General features: G+C 38.9%; 1 protein-coding gene across 1 annotated transcript in view; it reads right to left on the bottom strand.

Annotated features, from left to right (window-relative positions):
* C8B (complement component 8, beta polypeptide) overlaps window positions 1-18,272 on the bottom strand; it is a 122,893-nt gene that overhangs the window by 14,453 nt on the left and 90,168 nt on the right. Inside the window, exons 8-9 of the mRNA XM_006839877.1 lie at window positions 9,505-9,633; window positions 1,522-1,685 (exon numbers count right to left, since the gene is read on the bottom strand). Coding sequence (XP_006839940.1) covers window positions 1,522-1,685; window positions 9,505-9,633 — 293 coding nt within the window. The remainder of the gene's footprint in view (window positions 1-1,521; window positions 1,686-9,504; window positions 9,634-18,272) is intronic.

Raw genomic sequence — 18,272 nt, forward strand, 5'->3', positions numbered from 1 at the left:
TCACCTGTTTGCCACCTGACATTCTCAGTGCCCAGACTAGCATATACAACATGAGTAACCAGTGTAATACCTTCATTCACAGTTGCTGTTTTTTTACTTTTTTAAATCAGTTAAAATGTTTCAGTAAAAAATAAAGACCACAGATCTTTTTATTTGATAAATTTTCTTCAAACTGTGTTCTCTCTCATGTCCATAAGTGATGCCAACCAAAGTTACCATGGCATTAATCAATTCCAGATTTCTCTGGAGTCATCTGCAAGCCATGACTGACTCTATCATTCTTAATGATTGGCAGCAATTGTTTTCCATGTGTCACTCCCAAGCAAGTGGGGGAGAGGAAGATTTGAATGTCAGTCTTCTTGTTCAGCAGAAACTATGAGTTTGACACACCAACAAAACACTCTAGTTTAGAATTGCAGAGTTTCCTATCAGAGCTGCAATCCCTCAATTCCTTCCCTTGGCTGCAAGGGGAAACCTCTAGGGGGTAGACAAGAAGTGGCAAGAGGAAGATGATGTAAGATGTGATATGGACACTATGCTGAAGTCCCCACAGGCAAGGACTAGCCATTGCTAATGTTTTTGACAGTCCTGCTGTAAATGATGTCTTTTTAGTTTAAGGTTGCAAAATTCCTCTTGTTTGGGTGACAGGTGGTTGGGATCATTATGTTTTATTCACCAAACCCACAGGAAAGTCTGGAGGGGGAGAAAGAGGTCCAGGGCTCAGGTCCAGACCTATTAGAGACTCTTGTAGGATATATCCCCTCTAACCCTCGATATTTACCAGCCATAAAATGGAGATACGAATATGAATGTGTTGTATAAATTAGATGAAATTACATTCCTAAAGGCTTGGGCAGAGTGTAATAGATATAGTAGGTGCTCAAAACTTGTTCATTGTTACCATGGCATTTTCTCCTGTCCTGTGAGATACCTGTGCATATATGGATCTTATTTTTCAACATAGACTTTATTTTTCATCCTTGCATCTTCTTCTGTTTTCCTTCAGTACCTTAGTTTCTATACCATAGCAGGAATTTGACAACTATTTGTTCATTGAATGAATGACCATTTGAGTGAATAAATGAAGTGTGAATCTATGATTAAATGGAAAGAATACTAATTTAATAAGGCTACAAGTGGATAGTAAATTTCTTTAGCAACTAGAGGGTCAAGTGAGATGGAGTCAGGGAGCTCTAGGTGGTGCTGAGTGGTGTACTTCAGATGTGTTTTCCATGATAGTGTACATGGAGTCCTGGTGTGGTGTTGTGGGTTAATGTGCTGCACTGCAAGGTAGGTTTGAATCTCAAGGTCGGTGGTTCAAGTTCAGCAGTTGCTCCTTGGAAACCCTATACAGGGTCACTATGAGTTAACAGACTAGAACGTACTTAACAACAACAACATAGTGTACATTTCCAAGATTAAGGTTTGAATCTTACTGTTGTATGCATCCTTTACCCTGGATCACAGTAGGCCTCTAGGAGCTGTTTTTCAAATAAAGGAACAGATGGGTAAAGTACCTACCTTAACTTTGACAGCACTTGGGTTGTACTGCACTGCATCTCCCCATTCTTGCATCAGTTCTGCTGTTGGCAACTCCTTGTATGCCAGAGTGGTGATGTGCTCACTTGCCCCTCCTCGTACAAGGACCACCAAATCTTCCACCATGGTCTTTCTCTTGTTTCTATCTGAAATAGATACAGACAGCTGGCATGTCATGGAGAGATCCACTGTAGTACCTTGGAATTTACTGAAACTCAACCAATGATGCTACCATAATATTCACTGACCTCAGGCCTGAAGATGTGGGATGGACAAAGAGCACCCCTGTGTCCAGGATAGACATGGCCAAGGAGCAAAATGGAAACTCACCCAATCATACATAACACAAGTTAGGGAAGGGCAAAGAAAAAAATGTTTGTTTTCAGCATTGGTAAGTTCCCGTCACTGAGTGAGTTTATGAAGGATTAACCTATTGATCAATCAATTCATTGTCAGAGATAGATAGATAGATAGATAGATAGATAGATAGATAGATAGATAGATGATAGAAGATGAAGATGACAGATATAATATTTTGTTTTATGCTAACAGAAATTCTGTGACAGCCATTATTAGCTCTACTTTATAAATGATGAAACTCATGACTGGAATTGTAAGACAGTTGCTTGGGCCTATAAAGCTAATAGATCATAGAACCAAATTTTAAACAAGATCTGCCTAATTTCAATATCACCACTTTTTGGTCAAATAGTTTTCGCCTCACCTCATCCTGGGTGTGGAGTATTGTAGATTTGTGTCACTGAAAACTCAGCTCATTCCTCCAACTCAGTCCCTCTGCACACTCTGCCAGACATGAATCTCAGTTCTTTTTCTAGCCTTGTCGTCTTGGGAAAATCAATTATACAATGTGTTTTTTGTTTGTTTGTTTTGCATTATTTACAAAGTGGATGCTTTGAATCTATGTAAGGAATAAATGGCTCAGCAATAACTAATAATAATTGATCTTTTATTGTTCATCTAAGTGCTATACATGCATGAGCTTCTAAAACCTTAACTATGAAATAGGAATTATATGATGATCCTCACTTTACAGATAGGAAATCTGAGGCACATAACATGAAGGAGCTTACCCAAATAGCTCTGCCCAAGCACTAAGCTATATCATTTCTTTATATTGTATGACAAAGGTGGAAAAATTCATAAAGACTGGACTTGGATGTGCTAGATACACCTTACTTTGTGGCTCCTATAAAATGATTAATGTTTTTATTTCCTATGGGGCTGTCCACTAAGCCCCCAGTCACATCATTGAGTTATATCCATTCTAATTCATCTATGTGTCCAATGCCAAGGAAGCTGTGTAAAGTGGCGACTCAGATCTAAGTCTGAAATACCTAAGTATCATAAAAAAGTGAATCTTGTATACTGCTGGTTAATGTGTAAATTGGTGCAACTAATTTGTTATCTTGGAATTATTCTGATAAGTAAAAATAAGTACATACTCTGCATCACAGCAATTCTATTCCCAGGTACATACCTGAAAAAACACTTGTGCATATGAACTGGATGAGTGTGTAAAAATGTTCATAGCAGCATCCATTATAGTTGCTTGAAACAGGAAGTGATCCAAGTGTCTATCAATAGTAGAATGAACAGTAGTACACTCATACAATACAATGCTATGCACTGATTGAAATGAACTATGTTGTGTTCCATTGAGTAACCCTATATGACAGAGTAGAACTACCCCATAGAGTTTCCTAGGCTGTAATCATTACAGTGGCAGATTATCATGCCTTTGTTCCTGAGGAACTACAGGTGGGTTTGAACCACTGACTTTTGGTTAGCTGCTGAGCATTGAAACATTACACCACTAGGACTCTCCTTGAACTAACTATGTTATTAAGTTCTGTCGGATGGTTCTGACTCACAGTGATCTTGTAAAGGGTTTTCTAGGAGCAATTGGTGAGCTTGAACTGGAAGCATGTAGTTCTAACTGAATTTGGAGTCCAGCACATTAACCCACAGTGCCACACACAAAAACATGAATAAATCTTCAAAACATAATGCTGAATGAAATAAACAACACTGAAAATATTACATCTCATTCATATAAAATTTAAAAAACAAACTATACTGAATCACATTGTTTAGTGATACAGACAGGTGGCAAAACTACACAGAAAAAAGAAAATGTTCAACACTAAAGTAAGAATCCACTACTTGTCTGTTAATTTGTACTGTGGTGGCTTGTGTGTGGCTGTGATGCTGGAAGCTATGCCATGAGCATTTCAAATACCAGCATGGTCACCGATGGTGGACAGGTTTTAACTGAGCTTCCAGATGAAGACAAACTAGGAAGAAGGAGAGACAGACTACTTTCAAATATTTAGTTGCTGAAAACCTTATGAATAACAGTCGAACACTGTCAGAAACAGAATATTGAATATTGAAACATGATAAAGAGCACCAGAATGTTATCAGATATAGAGCCGGAAGATAAGCCCCTCAGGTTGGAAGGCACTCAAAATGCGACTGGGAAACAGCTGCCTCCTCAAAGAAGAGTTGATTGTGATGGCACAAATGGAATAAAGCCTTCAGGACCTTCATTTGCTGATGGGGTGCAACTCAAACTTAAGAGAAACAGTTGTAAACACCCATTAATAATCAGAACATGAAATGTATGAAGTATGATTCTAGGAAAATGGGAAATTGTCAAAAATGAAATGAAACACATAAATATCAGTATCCTAGGCAGTAGGGAGCCAAAATGGACTGGTATTGGCCATTTGGAATCTGACAATCACATTGTTTTCTATGTAGGGAATGACAAATTGAAGATGAATGGTGTCCTATTCATCATCAAAAAGAACATATCAAGATCAGTCATGAAGCACAATGCTGTCTGTGATCTTTATGCCTACAAGGAAGACCAGTTAATATCACTATTATTCAAATTTATGCACCAAACACTAAAGCCAGTGATGATGAAATTGAATAATTCTACCAGTTTTTAAAATCAGAAATTGATCAAATATGCAATCAAGATGTGTTGATAATAAAAGGCAATTGGAATGCAAAGACTGGGAACAGAGGAAGGATCAGTGGTTGGAAAATATGGCCTTCGTGATAGAAATCATGCTGGAGATTGCATGATAAAATTTTGAAAGATCAGTGACTTCTTCATTGAAGATATCTTTTTGAAAAAAAAAAACATGAAAGAAGACTATACACATGGACCTCACCAGATGCAATACACAGAAGTCAAATTGAATACATCTGTGGAAAGAGACAGTGTAGGGATGGGCAACTTAGACATTGGCTAAATAAAATGAGGGAGTGATAAAGGAATGAAGTGACTGGCTTACAAGTTTCAAGAGGTAGTTTAGTTTAAGAGTGTGCAGGGGAAGGTAGAGTCCCCACTGAATAGTTTTCATCTTGTTTAGAGGGGGTCTGGTGAAAAGAGATGGGGATAGAATTCTTATGATTCAATAATAAGTAAATATTATCATAATTAATTGTGACTGCCACAACTGTAAAGGTAGAAGTTTTGTGAAAATAAAGAAAAAAAGAGACCATGGAAAAACTCCGTATCATCAACAAAAACAAGGCCAGTTGTAAACTGTGAAACTGATCATCAATTGCTCAAATACAAGTTCAGGCTGAAGCTGAAGAAAATGAAAACAAGTCCATGAGAGCCAAAATAGGACCTTGAATATATCCCATCTGAATTTAGATATCATCTCAAGAACATTAGACATTAAAGACCAAAGTCCAGAAGAGGTGTAGGATGAATCAAGAACATCATATAGGAAGAAAGAAAAAGGTCATTAAGAAGACAAAAAAGAAAATGGATGTCAGAAGAGACTCTGAAACTTGCTGTCCAGCATAGAAATTCTAAAACAAATGGAAAAAATGGGAAGGTAAAAGAGGTGAATAGAATATTTCAAAAGGCATCTTGAGAAGACAAAGTCAAACATTATAATGAAATGTGCAAAGATATGGAGTTAGAAAAACAAAAGGGAAGAACATGCTCAGCATTACTCAAGCTGAGGGAACTGCTGAAAAAATTCAAGCTTCAACTTTCAATATTGAAGGATTCTCTTGGTAAAATATTGATTGATGCAGAAAGTATTAAAGAAGAGGGAAAGAACACACAGAGTCACTGTGTCAAAAAAAAAAAAAAAATGGTTGATGTTCAACCATTTCAAGGGTACCATGTGATCAAGAGCTAACGATACTGAAAGAAGTCCAAGGTACATTGAAGACGGTGGCAAACAACAAGGCTCCAGGAACTGATGGAATGAAAATTGAAATTTTTCAACAGACTGACAAATCACTGAAGATACTCACTCATCTATGCAAGAAATTTGGAAGACAACTACCAGGCCAACTGACTGGAAGAGATCAATATTTGTGCCCATTCCCAAGAGAGATGACCCAAAGGAATGCAGAAGTCATAGGACAATATCATTAATATCCCATACAAGCAAAACTTTGCTAAAGATAATTTCAAAAACAGCTACAACCATACATTGACAGAAAGCTTCCAGAGGTTCAAGCCAGTTTCAAAAGAGGACGTGGAATGAAGGATATCATTGCTGACATCAGATGAATCTTGGCTGAAAGCAGAGAATACCAGAAAGATGTTTATCTGTACTTTATTGACTAAGCTAAAGCTTTCCATTTTCCATCTTCTCTAGATGCTTTCTGAATCATTCAATAATTTTCCCAGAGAATCTTACAATAACAAAAGTTGAGCCTTGATTTTTTTCTTCAGTTCCCCCAGCTTGAGATATGCTAAGTGTGTTCTTCCTTTTTGGCTTTCTGATTCCAGATCTTTGCACATTTGGTTGTAATATTTGGCTTTATCTTCTTGAGCTGATCTTCGAAACTTTCTGTTCAGCTCTTGGACCTCCTCATTTCTTCCATTTGCTTTAGCATCTCTACACTGGAAAGCAAGTTTCAGTGTCTCTTCTGACATCCATTTTGACCTTTTCCTTCGTTATTGTCTTCTCAAGAAGCTCTGGTAGTATAGTTGTTATGAATCGTGCTGTGAACCACAAGGTCAGCAGTTCAAAACTACCAGCTATTCCGCGGGAGAAAGATGAGGTTTTCTGCTCCTGTAAAGATTTACAGCCTCGGAAACCCTGTACAGGGTCGCTATGAGTTGGATCCAATTTCATGGCACATAAAACAACAACAACAACAACAACAACAATGACTTTTTGCTTTCTTCATGAATGATGTTCTTGATGTCATCCCACAACTCTTCTGCTCTTCGGTCTTTAGTGTTTAATGTATCAAATCTTTTCTTCAGATGATCTCTAAATTCAGGTGGGATATATTCAAGGTCTTATTTTGGATCTCGGGGACTTGTTTTAATTTTATTCAGCTTCAGTTTGAATTTGCTTCCAGATGTTCAAGCCGGATTCAGAAGAGGCCGTGGAATGAGTGATATCATTGCTGATGTCCGATGGATCTTGCCTGGAAGCAGAGAATATCAGAAAGATGTTTACCTGTGCTTTATTGACTACGCAAAGGCTTTCGATTGTGTGGATCATGACAAGATATGGATAACATTGTGAAGTATGAGTATTCTGGAACACTTAATTGTGCTCATGAGGAATCTGTACCTGGACCAAGGACAGAACATGGGAACACTGAATGTTTTAAAATTAAGAAAGGTGTGTGACAAGCTTGTATTCTTTCACCATACTTATTCAACCTGTAAACTGAGCAAATAATCTGAGAAGCTGGGTTATATGAAGAACCCAATCTATCAGGATTGGAGGAAGACTCATTAAAACCTGTGATATACAGATGATACAACCTTGCTTGCTGAAAGTGAAGAGGACTTAAAACATTTACTGATGAAGATCAAAGAACACAACTTTCGGTATGGATTACATCTCAATGTAAAGAAAACAAAAATCCTCTCCACTGGACCAATAAACAACATTCTTATCAATGGAGAAAAATCAAAGTTGTCAAGGACTTCATTCTTCTTGGATCAACTATCAACATTCATGGAAGCAGCAGTCAAGAGATCAAACAATGTATTGCATTAGGCAAATCTGCTGCACAAGACCTTTTTAAAGTGTTGAAGAGCAAAGATGTCAGCTTAAGGATTAAGGTATGTCTGACCCAAACCATGGTATTTTCAATAACCTAATATGCATGTGAAAGCTAAACAGTGAATAAGAAAGACCATAGAAGAATTGATGCTTTTGAGTTATGGTGTTGGAGGATAATATTGAAAGTGCCACGAGCTGCCAAAAGAACCAATAGATCAGTTTTGGAAGAAGTGCAGCCAGAGTGCTCCTTGGAGGCCAAGATGGCCAATCTTCGTCTCTCATACTTTGGACATACATGTCAGAAGGGAACAGTTGCTGGAAAAGGATATCATGTTTGGTAAGGTAGAGGGTCAGAGAAAAAGAGGAAGACTCCCAACGAGATGGATTAGCCAAGTGGCAACATCAGTGGACTCAAGCATGGCAGCAATAGTGAGGTTGGCCCAGGACTGAGCAGTGTTTCGTTCTGCTGTGCATAAAGTTGCTATGAGTCAGTACCGACTCGATGGCACCTAACAACAACAACAAAGCTTTCTACTGTGTTGATAATGATAAACTATGGATAGCACTGCAGAGTATTCCAGAAAACTTAATTGTGCTCATGAGGAACCTATACATAGATAAAGAGGCAGTTGTTTGAACAAAACAAGGGGACATTGAATGGTTTAAAATTTACAAAAGTGAGTGCCAGAGTTGTATTCTCTTTCCATACTTATTCAATCTTTATGCTGAACAAATAATCCCAGAAACTGGATTATATGAAGAAAAACTTGGCATCAGGATAGGAGGAAGACTCATTAACAACCTTCAATATACAGATGATACAACCTTGCTTGATGAAAGTTAAGAGGACTTAAAATACTTACTGATGAAGATCAAAGACTTTCATATGGGTTGCACCTCAGTGTAAAGAAAACAAAAATCCTTACCACTGGACAAATAAATAACATCATGATAAATTGAGAAAAGTTTAAAGTTGTCAAAGATTTCATTTTGCTTAGATTAACCATCAATACTCATGGAAGCAGCAGTGAAAAAATCAAAGGACTTAGTGCATTAAGGAAATCTGCTCTACAAGCCCTCTTTAATGTGTTCAAGAACAAAGATGTCAATTTGAGGTCTAAGATGCACCTGACCCAAGCCATGGTATTTTCAATAACCTCATTTGCATGTGAAAATTGGACAGTGAATAAGGAAGACCATAGAAGAATCGATGCATTTGAGCTATGGTGTTGGAGGAGAATATTAAAACTACTATGTACTGCCAAAAGAACAAACCAATTTGTGTTTGAAGAAATGCACCCAGAATGCTCCCTGGATGCCCTCCCTGGAAGCCTGGATGGCCAGACTTCATCTCTCATACTTTGGACCTTTTGTCAGGAGGGACCAGTTGCTGGAGAAGGATATCAAGTTTGGTAAAAAGGATGGTCGGAAAAAAAAGAGGTAGACACCCAGTGAGTTGGATTGGCACAATGGCAGCAGTGATGGACTCAAATGTAGTAACAATTGTAAGGCTGGTCCAAGGCCAGGTAGTGTTTCCTTCCATTATGCATAGGGTCACTATGAGTCGGTACCAACTGGATAGCGCCTAACAACAACGACAACAAAGTAAGAATATTAGTTATCTCACAAAGGGAATGAGGAGTTGTGACCAGTAAGGATTTCTGGGGTTCTGCTCTCATAAAGATTTACCATCCTGGAAGCCCTATGAAAAGTCACTATGAGTAGAGTCTATTCAATGGCAGTAGGTTTTATTTGGTTTTGCTTAGCACATAGTAGCAGCATAGTACATTTTTATTCAATGAATGTCTCCTGTTTTAATTGATATGTATCAGAATACCCAGTTTTTATCTTAAAGAAAGACTGGGACTGGCAGACAATAGAGAGGAATAGATTGTAAACAAAAAACTCACATTCCCCTTCCACTTACCTTCTATTTCTTTGAGAATGGCGTTGCATAGTCCCACTGAAACACCCGCACCAATAGACACTTTTTTTATGGACACATGAATTTTAAAACCGTGCTTGGCACAATCCCGGACATCATCAAGAGAGAAATCTGGAGGAAGTAAGAAAAGGAGGTCATGTCCAAAAAGGTAATTCACCCTTCCCTTATAATGAACTGGAGTTCTAGAGGAACAGTGGTTAAGCACTTAACTGTTTGCCAAAAGGATGTCAGTTCAAACCTACTGGCCGCTTTGTGGGAGAAAGATATGGCAGTCTGCTTCTGTAAAGATTGTTACTGTTGTGTGCTGTCGAGTCAATTCCAACTCATAGCAACCCTGTATAGGATTTTCTAGGAGTGGCTGGTGGGTTTGAACCCCCAACCTTTAGATTAGTGGTTAATGCTTATCCTACACTGCCATACCAGAACTGCCTATAAAGATTACAACCTTGGAAATCCTAAGGTAAAGTTGTATTCTGTCTTTATAGGGACACTATGAGTGGAATTTACCATCAATTGTTCTTATGCAAATTCAGACTGAAGCTGAAGAAAATGAAAACAAGTCCACGAGAGCCAAAATATGACCTTAAATATATCCAACCTGAATTTAGAGATCATTTGAAGAACAGATTTGATACATTAAACACTAAAGACCAACGACCAAAAGAGTTGTGGGATGACATCAAGAACATCACACAGTAAGAAAGTAAAATGTCATTAAGAAGACAAAAGAGAAGGAAAAGGTCAAAATGGAGGTCAGGAGAGACTCTGAAACTCGCTCCGCAGCATAGAGATGCTAAAGCAAATTGAATAAATGAGGAGGTCCAAGAGCTGAACAGAAAATTTCAAAGGTCAGCTAGAGAAGACAAAGTCAAATATAACAACAAAATGTGCAAAGATCTGGGATCAGAAAGCCAAAAGGGAAGAACAGACTCAGTATTTCTCAAGCTGGGGGAACTCAATAAAAATTCAGGCCTCAATTTTTGTTATTGAAGGGTTCTCTGGGAAAATTATTGAATGATGCAGAAAGCATCAAAAGAAGATGGAAGGCATACACAGAGTCACTGTACCAAAAGGAAATGGTTGATACTCAACTGTTTCAAGAGGTAGCATATGATCACGAGCCAATGAAACTGCAGGAAGAAGTCCAAGGTGCATTGAAGGATTTGGCGAAGAACAAGGCACCGGGAATTGATGGAATAAAAATTGAAATCTTTCAAGAAAATGAGGCAGCACTGGAGGCACTCGCTCATCTATGCCAAGAAATTTGGAAGACAATTATCTGGCCAACTGATTGGAAGAGATCCATATTTGTGCCCATTCCAAAGAGAGGTGACCCAATGGAATGTGGAAATCATCAGACAATATCTTTGATATCCCATGTGAGTAAAGTTTCACTAAAGGTAATACAGAAACAGTTGCAAGCATACATTGACAGAGAACCTCCAAAGGTTTAAGCTGGATTCAGACGACGCGTAGAATGAGGATTCAGAAGACACGCATCATTGCTGATGTCCGTTGGATCTTGGCTGAGAGCATAGAATACAAGAAATTTGTTTACCTGTGCTTTATTAACTACACAAAGGCTTTTGGATCATGACAAGCTATGGACAACACTGCAAAGTTTGTGTATTCCAGAAAACACTTAATTGTGCTCATGAGGAATCTGTACATGGACCAAGAGGCAGTTATTCAAACAGAACATGGGAACACTGAAGGGTTTAAATTTAAGAAAGGTGTGTGAAGAGGGTTGTATTCTTTCACCATACGTATTCAACCTGTATGCTGAGCAAATAATCTGAGAAACTGGGTTATATGAAGAAAAACGTGGCATGAGGATTGAAGGAAGACTCATTAACAGCCTGTGATATGCAGATGATACAACTTTGCTTGTGGAAAGTGAAGAGCACTTATTTATTTAGTAATGATTTAGTAATTATTTAGTAATGATGATCAAAGACCATAGCCTTCGGTATGGATTGCATCTCAATTTAAAGAAAACAAAAATCCTCTCCACTGGACCAATAAACAGCATTGTTATCAATGGAGAAAAGATTGAAGTTGTCAAGGACTTCATTCTTCTTGGATCAACCATCAACACTCATGGAAGCAGCAGTCAAGAAATCAAACAACGTACTGCATTAGGCAAATCTGCTGCACAAGATTTAAAGTGTTAAAGTGTTAAAGAGCAAAGATGTCTGCTTGAGGACTAAGGTGTGCCTGACCCTCATATGCATGTGAAAGTTGGACAATGAATAAGAATGATTGTAGAAGAACTGATGCATTTGAGTTGTGGTGTTGGAGGAGAATTATTGAAAGTACCATGGACTGTCAAAAGAACCAATAGATCTGTGTTGGAAGAGTGCAACCAGAGTGCTCCTTGGAAGCCAAGATGGCCAGAATTCGTCTCTCATACTACAGACATATTGTCAGGAGGTACTTGGAGAGATCCCTTATCATGTTTGGTAAGGTGGAGGGTTAGAGAAAAAGAGGAAGACCCCCAGCGAGATGGATTGGTAACGTGGCAGCATCAATGGGCTCAAGCGTGGCAATAATTGTGAGGTTGGCCCAGGACTGGGCAGTATTTCGTTCCGTTGTGCATAGGTCACTATGAGTTTGTGCTGACTCGATGGCACTTAACAACAACATGAGTCAAAATCAACTTGATGACAATGGGCTCTTATTTTTTTCTTGCGATAGATCCCAGAGGCCTAATCCTCATAGGCCTTGCAGCATAGTAGGTTACATGTTGTGTTGTTAACTGCAAGGGCAGCAGTTCAAATCCACCAGCTGCTTTGTGCTGCTGTAAAGATTTACTGTTTCAGAAACCCTTCGTTATGATTTGGAACCAATTCAATGACATGCAGCAGCAACAGCAACAGGAGTCATTCCTGGCTTCCACAGGACCCCATTGAGACTTGGGTCAAATAAATGGGTTCTCATCACCATTTATTATAGGCAGCTGTAATACTTAATTTTATGTGTTAAGTTAGTTAGGTTAGAATGCCCAGTTGTTTGGTCAAATATGAGTGTAATTGATGAGATGAATTACTTAAAAACAAACCAGTTGCCATCCAGCCCATTCTGACTCAGGGGGACCCTATATCTGTCAGAGTACAGCCATGTCCCATAAGGTTTTAATAGCTCTGGTAGCGTAGTGGTTACAAATCAGGCTGCGAACCGCAAGGTCTGCAGTTCGAAACTACCAGCCGCTCCGTGGGAGAAAGATGAGGCGATCTGCTCCCGTAAAGATTTACAGCCTCGGAAACCCTGCTCAGGGTCGCTATGGGTCGAAACCGACTCGACGGCACTTAACAACAACAACATTCTACAAAAAGACCTCTTTAAAGTATTAAAGTGCAAATGTATTACTTTGAGGACTAAGGTGCATGTGATCCAAGCCATATTTTCAAATGCCCCATATGCATGTAAAAGGTGGACAATGAGTGAGGAAGATTGGTAAAGAATGCATGCATTTGAATTATGATTTTGGTGAAGAATACTGAAAGTACCATGGGGTGTCAGAAGAACAAACACATGTGTCTTTGGGGGAAGTACAATCAGTGTGCTTCTTGGAACTGAGGATGGCAAGACTTCATCACATGTACTTTGGACATATTGTCAGGAGGGACAAGTCCCTGTAGAAGGGCATCATACTTAATGAAGTACAGGGACAATGAAAAAGAGAAAGCCACTCAATGAGATGGCTTGATACAATAGTTGCAACAATGAGCTCAATTGTAAGGACAATCAATGCAGGCCTGGACAGTGTCTCACTCAAAGGCACCAACAACATTCTTTTGGAAGTAGATCACCAGATATTTATTTCAAGATGTTAATCATTTGCACCACCCAGGGATTCCAATGAATTATTTGTTGCTGTTTTTGTTAAGTGCCTTGGAGTGGGTTCCAACCCATAGCTACCCTGTATAGTGTTTCTGTGGAGTGGCTGGTGAGCTTGAACCACAAGGTCAGCGGTTCATTCCAACTTTGGAGTCCAGTGTGTTAATCCACAACACCACATCACTTGTGATAAAATCAGTTGACCTTATGTAAAGTAAACTGCATTTTCCATATGTGGGTGGGTCTCAACTAGTCAGTTGAGGACCTCCCTAAAGTACAAAAAGAAGTTGCCGTAGGGTTAGTTCTGCCTCCAGATTATAAATAGACATTTATTCAGAACTCCCTGATCCTTACTTCTTCCTATTACTTGGCCTGCAGATCTTGTGACACAAGCCTGCAGTAGTCTCCAGCCTGTCTTCTGACCTACAAATTTTGGACTTAACAGCTACTCACAATTGTATTAGCCAATTCCTTAAAATAACACAACCAATCTCCATCTCTCTCTTTACAAATCTTTTTTTTTTTTTTTTAAGCTTATTTATCAGTGGTTCTCCTTCTCCAGAAAATCCTAAGACAATAACCAGTGGCACCAGGGCAGACACTTAATATGAGATTCATGTCAGTCTTCTTTGCAGCCCTCTTTCTGAGGGATTTTGTTGTCCTGGAGATGTGCCCAGAGTCATTTTCTATGAATCTGATTCTTTTTCAGTCTCCAGAGAAAGACCCAATTAATACATTGTTGTTGAATGCTGTTGAGTCATTCCTGACTCATAGTGACCCTCTATAGTGTTTCCAAAGAGCAGCTGGTGAGTTTCAGCCACTGACATTGTGGTTCAGACCAACCTGGTGGTGCAATGTTTTACCCCACAGCGTCACACACAGTCTGTGAAATCTCCTTGTCCTGACCCTGTCTGTCTATTCATTGATGTATAGACTTGTTAACTGATCCAGGTGGTTGTTGTTGCTAGTCGCCTTCCAGTCAATTCCAATTCATGGCTATTTATGGCAACTGGTGTGTGCGGAGTGGAACTGCTCCATAGGGCATTCAGTGCTACGACCTTTCAAAGGCAGATTACCCGGCCTATCTTCCAAGGTGCCTCTGGGTAAATTCAAAATGTCAAGTTTTTCACCTAGTATTGGAGTGCTTAACAATATGCACCACCCAAGGACTCCTTGATCAATTGAGGCAATGTGCATAAAATGTCTGGTAGAGTGCCCTGCAAGAAGGAGGGGAGTGATACAAGCAGCTTTCCATTGTTTCTTCATTTTGTGACTATTTTCCACTTCACTCCCTGATTCTCCCTGAGGCATCTCCTCTCTGGTTGTTGTTAACATCTCAGCTGTGACTTGCATCTTTCAGTAACACTTGAGGCAGGTGCAGACAGAGAAGAGCAATTCTTAGTACTGCAGTTGTTTTGCACTACTGGCATAGGGCAGTTTTCCCCAAAGCATATCCCTTGAAACACTGTTGTTGTTGTTAAGTGCCATCAAGTCAGTTCCGACCCATAGCGACCCTATATAGTGTTTCCAAGGAGTGGCTGGTGAGCTTCAACTGCCGACCTAGCAGTCCAAACCGACTTTGCAGTCCAGCGCATTGACCCACAGCACCACACCAGGACTCCAAACAAAGTCCTCAGCCTAGCCTGTTGTTACATGTTGTCGAGTCTGTCCCCTTGAAACATTGTTGTTGTTTAGTTCCATCGAGTTGGTTCTGACCCATAATGACTCTGTCTAGGGTTTCCGAGGACTGGCTAGTGAGTTTGAAATGGAGACCTTGGAGTTCAAACCACAGTCCAGTGTATTATCCTGCAGCACCACACCAGAACTCCAACCCTGGGAAATTCTGAAGTATTAACCCTGGGAAATATTGGCAGGAATTAAATGGAAAAGGGCTTCTGTAGTCAAATGAAGGAATCCTGGTGGCACAAATCAAATGCCTGATCAAAAAGACTGAAGAAGTCAATTTGCCGGAGTGTATTCCATGAAACTCCATGAGTGGGATGATATGCAACATTTCCCTAACCAAATAATTTTTTTTTTTTTTTTGGTAGAAACCAATGTGAGGACTGCACTACTCATCTGTCAGTCTGTCATAATGTGGTGGCTAGCCTGTTGCTGTGATGTGGAAGTTATACCACCAGTATTTGAAATGGCAGCAGGGTCCACATGGTAGAAAGTTATCAGCGGAGCGTCCAGATGAAGAGAAGGACTATTTCTGAATGTTCAGCCACTGAAAACCTTATGAAAACCAGCAGAACATAGTCAGATGTAGTGCCGGATGACAAGCCCCTCAGGCTGGTAGGCATTCAAAATATAATTAGGGAAGAGCTGCCTCCTCAAAGTACAGTTGACCATAAAGATGTTAATGGAGTAAAGCTTTTAGGACTTTTATTTGCAGATGGGACACTACTCAAAATGAGGAGAGACAGCAGCAAATATCCATTAATAATCGTAATACCGAATGTAAGAAATATGAAGCTAGGAAAATTGGAAGCTGTCAAAAATGAGATGTAATGCATCCAGATCGATATCCTAGGCATTAGAAAGCTGAAATGGACTGATACGGGCCACCTTGAATCAGACATAGTTTACTATGCCAGGAATGCAAATTGAAGAGGAATTCATTGTCAAAAGAGCTATCTAACTATCAAACTATCTAACTAACTATCAAAGAGAACATTGCATTTCAAGATCTGTCTTGAAGTACACTACTGTCTGTGATAGGATCATATCCATACATCTACAAGGAAGATCAATTAATATCACTATTATTCAAATTTGTGATGATGAGATTGAAGAATTCTACCACTTTTTCCATCTGAAATTGATCAAACATGCAATCAAGATTCATTGATAATTGCTGGTGATTAAAATGTGAAGGTTCTAAACAAACAGGAAGGATCCACAGTTGGAAATTTGGCCTTGGTGATAGAAATGATGCTGGAGATCACTTGATGAAAGACCAGAAACTTATTAATCAAAAATACTTTCTTAAACAACTAGAAGGCAACCATAACTATGAATCTCACCAGATGGAATGAACAGGAATCAAACTGACTACATCTGTAAGAAGAGACAGGGGAAAAGCTCAATATTATCGGCCAAAACAAAGCCAGCAGCAGACTGAGGAATAGCCCATCAATTTCTCATATCTAAGTTGAGACTGAAGCTGAAGAAACTTAAAACAAGTTAATGAGAACCGAAATATTACCTTAAACAAATTACACCTGAATTTAGATACCATCTCAAGAGCAGATTTAGTGCATCAGACACAAATGACAGAAGACCTGAAGAATTGTGTGATTACAGTTCAAGTTCACTAGCTGCTCCTTGCAATCTCTATATAGGGTCACTAAAGGTTGGGACTGACTTGATGGCACTAACAACAACAACAACAGGAAGATACAGGAAGAATATCATACCAGAAGAAAGTAAAACATCATTTAAAAGACTGGAAAGAAATGAAAGACCAAAATGAATGGCAGAGTAGACTCTTAAACTTGCTCTTGTATATAGAGAGTCTAATGAACAGAAAATTTCAAATGGCAGCTTGAGAAGGCAAAGCCAAGTTTATAAAGAAATGCACAAAGATCTGGAGTTAGGAAACCAAACAGAACTGAAGAAAAAATGTAGTCCTCAACTTGAAATATTGAAGGATTCTTTAGGCAAAATGTTAAATGATGCAGAAAACATCAAAAGAAGATGGAAGGAATACACTGAGTACCAAAAAGAAATGATTGATATTCAACCATTTCAAGGGATAGCATGTGATCAAGAACCAATGGTACTGAAGGCAAGAAGGCCAAGTTGCACTAAAGGCACTGGCAAAAAAGAAAACTCCAGGAATCGACCAAACACAAAACAATTTGTTGAATTCTTTCAACAAATTGATGCAGCACTTAAGACACTCATTCATTTATGACAAGAAATTTGGAAGACAGTGACTGGGGCTACCAATTTGCCCATTCCAAAGAGAAGTGACCCAACAGAATGCAGAAATCATTGAACAATATTATTACTATCACAAATCAGTGAAATTTTGCTGAAGATAATTAAAAAATAGTTGCAACAGTACATTCACAAAAAACTGCCAGAAAGCCAAACATCTTTGCTTTTTAACATTTAAAGAGTTTTTTTGCAGCAATTCATCTAATGAATATGCCTTTTGATTTCTTGACTGCTGCTTCCATGAGCACTGATTATGTATCCAAGTGAAATGAAATCCTTGACAACTTCAATCCTGTTATCATGATGTTGTCTACTGGTCCAGTTGTGAGGATGCTTCTTTTCCTTATATTGAAGTTCAATCCACACTGAAGGCATTTTTTTTTATCTTTATCACTAAGTACTTTAAATCCTCTTCACTTTCAGCAAGCAAGGTTGTGTCATCTGCATATTGCATGTTGTTAATGAGTCTTCCTCCAATCCTGAAGACACATTCTTCTTTATACAGTACAGTTTCTTGGATTTTTTGCTCAGCATACAGTTGAATAAATATGGTGAAAGGGTAAAACCCTAACTCACTTCTTTCCTAATTTTAAACCATGCAGTATCCCCATGTTCTTGATCTTTGTACAAGTTCCATAAGAGCACAGTTTAGTGTTTTGAAATTTCCATTTTTCCCAATGTTGTTTGGTTACATAGGATCCACACAGAATGCAGAGTCAATAAAGCATGGCTGTCTTTCTGGTATTCTCTTCTTTCAGCCAAGATCCACCTGACATCAATAATGATATCCCTCGTTCCACATCCTCTTCTGAATCTTGCTTGGATTCCTGGCCAGATTCAGAAATCAATGTGCTGCTACACTTTTTATTTGTGTGTTATATTAATGATTGTTGTTGTTGTTAAGTACTGTTGATTCGGTTCTGACCCATTAAGACCCTGTATAGGGTTTCCAAGGAGTAGCT

Source organism: Chrysochloris asiatica, unplaced genomic scaffold (assembly GCF_000296735.1).
Source record: "Chrysochloris asiatica unplaced genomic scaffold, ChrAsi1.0 scaffold00026, whole genome shotgun sequence".
Lineage (NCBI taxonomy): Eukaryota > Metazoa > Chordata > Mammalia > Afrosoricida > Chrysochloridae > Chrysochloris > Chrysochloris asiatica.